Raw genomic sequence first — 3,859 nt, 5'->3', positions numbered from 1 at the left:
TTAATTGGATTATAATACCCTTAAAGGTGGGGTAGGTAAGTTTGAGAAACCGGATCGAGATACACTTTTTATTATATTCCATGGAATGCTCTTAACATCCCGGTAGCTATGAATATCTGAAGTGCTTTGACAAAAAAATCCATAAAAAATATCATCTGTGGAAGCTGTGGCGCTGTAAAAAGCACGACCAATCATCTGAGCCGGCCCGGCTAAAGTAACTGGATGGCCTACCTGCCTGTCAGCCTTCCATCTGTGCACAAACTTATCTCGTGCCCTCATTGGTCATGTGCGCGTTCGTGTGTGTTGGAGGAGGGGCTCTGTAAGGAAGGGGCAGATTTGTTCCGGCTGTGTATTTTCAAATTCTAGCGCACTCGAGCTGGTTTCTCCAAAATTACCTACCCCACCTTTAACTTACTTGTTGGGTAGTTTTAAGTGACATAGCCACACAGAAATATGACTGGCGTTCCTACATGTGTTGAATAACAACGTTTCTGTACATGTTTCCTTCCTGTCTGTCTTCTTCTGTGGGTTTTTTATGACTTCAAGCGCTCTGTCTTTTAACCTCTTTCCTTCTCTGGCGCTTTTGTTTTCTTTAGCCATCATGAATCCAAAGTTTAGTGCTCTTCACAAATATAAACATTAATATTAAAAAAGTATTCCAAAGTGTTTTTCTGATGGATAATTTATCTAATGTTAAACAGACAATATTTATTTCTTGGGATTGATATGACTGCATAGTCCGGTGATTCTCCTTAGCAACAGCCTGTTCTTCTTAGCAACGGTCTGTTAGTGAAAAATAATAACCGCTGGAGTTTAAAAATTGAGAAATCAGAATCGAGTATTCAATTCAGCTGGAAATAAACATGATTAAAACACTTCTCCCCATGTATTCCTCATTTTCCTTCAAAAACGTGTTGCCATACAACAGTGAATTAATCAATTCATTTCACTTGATACTTTAGGTGAACAGCAATTTACAGACGACATCTTTACACAACATTCCCCCCCCCCTCACAATCAGGCTGACGTTGTTCCAGTTTACAGATTCAGCACAGCATTTCAGCTAATTAGAATTCATTGTGTTTTGATGAGTTGGTCCACCCTTGATTTCCCAGAGAAGCTTGCTTCCAAGGACACGATTTCCATTTTTGCTTATTATTAAGAAAATGTCAAATTTGTGTTAAGGCCTTTTTGACCTTTTTTGAAGCACTTGTGGCCATTGTAGAAAGGGCATGTTGTCCTAGATATTTTAAAGTCATGTACTGAATTATTGACACCTTGAAAATGCAATCCTATTTCTCATCGTCATCTGCATAGAAACATAACTTAATAAGAGACACTGCAGCAATGTCAACCATTGTTAAAACCGCTAAAAAATGTAAAGTGTGTGCACAGCAAAAAGCCAATGCTACAGCAGTGACATATATCATGTTCTTATTACTTGCAGGATCTCCATCTTGGACAACGGTAACCTTCGGATATGGAACGCAACCAAATCTGATGCAGGCCTCTTCACCTGCATGGCACGAAACCAGTTTGGCGTGGCCAGCAGCACAGGAAGTGTCACCATTAAAGGTATTTCCTATCCTCTTTCTAGATTTCATCCCTGTTTCATCACTCAAGTCTATCTCTTGAGACGTGTGTTTTCCACTCTGACGTCAAGTAGAGCTGCTCGATGTTTCATTCATGGTAAATGGACTGTACTTATATAGTGCTTTATGCAGTCTTTACGACCCCTCAAAGCACTTTACATACTACATGTCTTTCACCCTTTCACACCCATGTATACATAGCAGTGTAGCTTGCTCTAGGAACTTACATTCACACACACTCACACACACTCACACAACGTTGGCCAACGGGAGCAACTCAGGGTTCAGTATCTTGCCCAAGGATACATCGATATGTTGAAAGCACGGGCTGGGATTGAACCAACAACTTTCTGCTTGAAAGACGACCGCACTCTCTCGCAGCCACAGTCTCCGCTGTTACCTGTAAACATACCTGAAGCATTTCATAAATACATATAGAGACAGATACAGAAAGCCCTCTGGACTCTGATTTTTCAAGCAGGGCTTTTTGTCCGTGCTCCCATCATTGGAAATACACATTTGTTGCCAAGCCTGTTTTCAGAGGTGTTGAAAACATTCAGCTCACTGCTTTAGTGCCTCCAGTACTGACAGAGGATATGTTGTGTTGAAAAGGCTGAGTGTTGCTTGATCATATGGCCTGGGGATTGTATTTCTGCTATGGTGCTAAGACTTATTATGCCTTACAACATAGCTAGAGAATACTTTGCCATCAATAAGGCTGTTAATATTTCAGATGTTACAGTAGCTGACCTTGCTATTGCAGATCTTTTGTGGCAAATATCTATCTCTCCCTAATTCCATACGATAGCAACAACTGTTCATAAGTGAGCATACACTGATAATGGAAGCTATCTCTGCATGTTCTGTACTCACTTTGACCTCTGTCTCTAAACTATTTTAATGACAAAAGGCCATTGATATCCTTAAGTTAAACCATTCTCTGGCCAAGGGGAATGCAGAAAAGAGACAGAAAGGAACTTCAAATGTACCATGATATATTCAAAATGAAACTCAAAATGTACAATTTAGATCTGAGAAACAATAGGACACCTTTCTATAGGTGATAAACCCATTTCGTCTGGGAATATTCCTGAAGATGTAAAAACTGCAGTCACCAAGCCTCTCCTAAATAGTTTGTCCAGATACATGTACATTTGTGAGTACCTACCAAGTACACTATTAAAAGTTTAAAAAACGAAATATATCTAAATTGATAAATTACATCGAAAATAAATTACATCTTAATTGATAAATCCATTTCAATATCATTTTTCGGCCTAGTCAAGGTACTGAGACAGCTTTCATGACTGTTCCTTCATGATTACCGTTTAGAAATTGTTTTAAGTTCTTGTCATATTAGATCTTACTGCTACTTTTGACACAGTTGACTACTAGACAATACTAGGAGACAAAATAGGATAAATTGGTTGAATCTTCTGGAAAGAAACAATTTTTCTCAGTTTGTAAGTATGAATATCAGAAGACCTACACGATGTTGAGGTTCCCCAAGGCTCAACCCTTGGGCCTCTTCTGTTCACATAATTTCCTTAGACCACATTATACATAGCATCACCTGTCGTAATCATGCAGAAAGCACTCAAATGTAACTTGATCTGTCATAAAGTGAGAGTCCAAAATATTCTCTCTGCAAGGCAAACAAACAAATGATGATTAGGTGTGCCAGGTCTCGCCCAGTTAAATGGTCGTTGGTGCAAACAAAGGAAGGCTGAAAGTTATTGTTCATCTCGAGACATATTTAGAAACGTTTTTGTAATGATGGAAAAACTTTACCAGGCACGTCGAATGACAATTACAAAGTTTTCATTCTGCGTCAAAAGCAAGAATCTGAGGATTTGTGTTCAGTCACAACTGAGAAACTAAGCCTTGCTTTCATTTCTTGCATGTTAGATTACTGAACTGTTCTTCTCTCTAATCTCCCCCCTCTCTTTGTTAGGACTCTAGCAGCTGGTTCCTAAGTGTGCTGAACACAATACACCAGTTATTTGATGTCTTTCAGTGTTTCGGAGAAAAGTGTATACTGCTCCTCGTCTATAAATCTCTCAAGACGTGTCTTTTTACGATACGAACCCTCTCAGCCTCTGAAGTCATCAGGTAGAAGTCTGCTAACAGTTACCAGAGTGCAAATAAAAATGGAGAAGCAGCATTTACACTGAACAAAATATAAACGCAACACTTTTGTTTTTGCTCCCATTTTTCATGAGATGAACTCAAAGATCTAAAACATTTTCTACATACACAAAATAACC

The 3,859-nt window shown here is 39.0% G+C and overlaps 1 protein-coding gene across 1 annotated transcript in view; it reads left to right on the top strand.

The window, feature by feature from the left end:
* LOC104967254 (contactin-4-like) overlaps window positions 1-3,859 on the top strand; it is a 119,624-nt gene that overhangs the window by 92,363 nt on the left and 23,402 nt on the right. Inside the window, exon 8 of the mRNA XM_010796671.1 lies at window positions 1,448-1,575. Coding sequence (XP_010794973.1) covers window positions 1,448-1,575 — 128 coding nt within the window. The remainder of the gene's footprint in view (window positions 1-1,447; window positions 1,576-3,859) is intronic.

The sequence above is a fragment of the Notothenia coriiceps genome, unplaced genomic scaffold, assembly GCF_000735185.1.
Source record: "Notothenia coriiceps isolate Sejong01 unplaced genomic scaffold, NC01 NC01_scaffold00037250, whole genome shotgun sequence".
Classification (NCBI taxonomy): Eukaryota; Metazoa; Chordata; class Actinopteri; order Perciformes; family Nototheniidae; genus Notothenia; species Notothenia coriiceps.
This window is presented reverse-complemented; position numbering and strand designations above follow the sequence as displayed.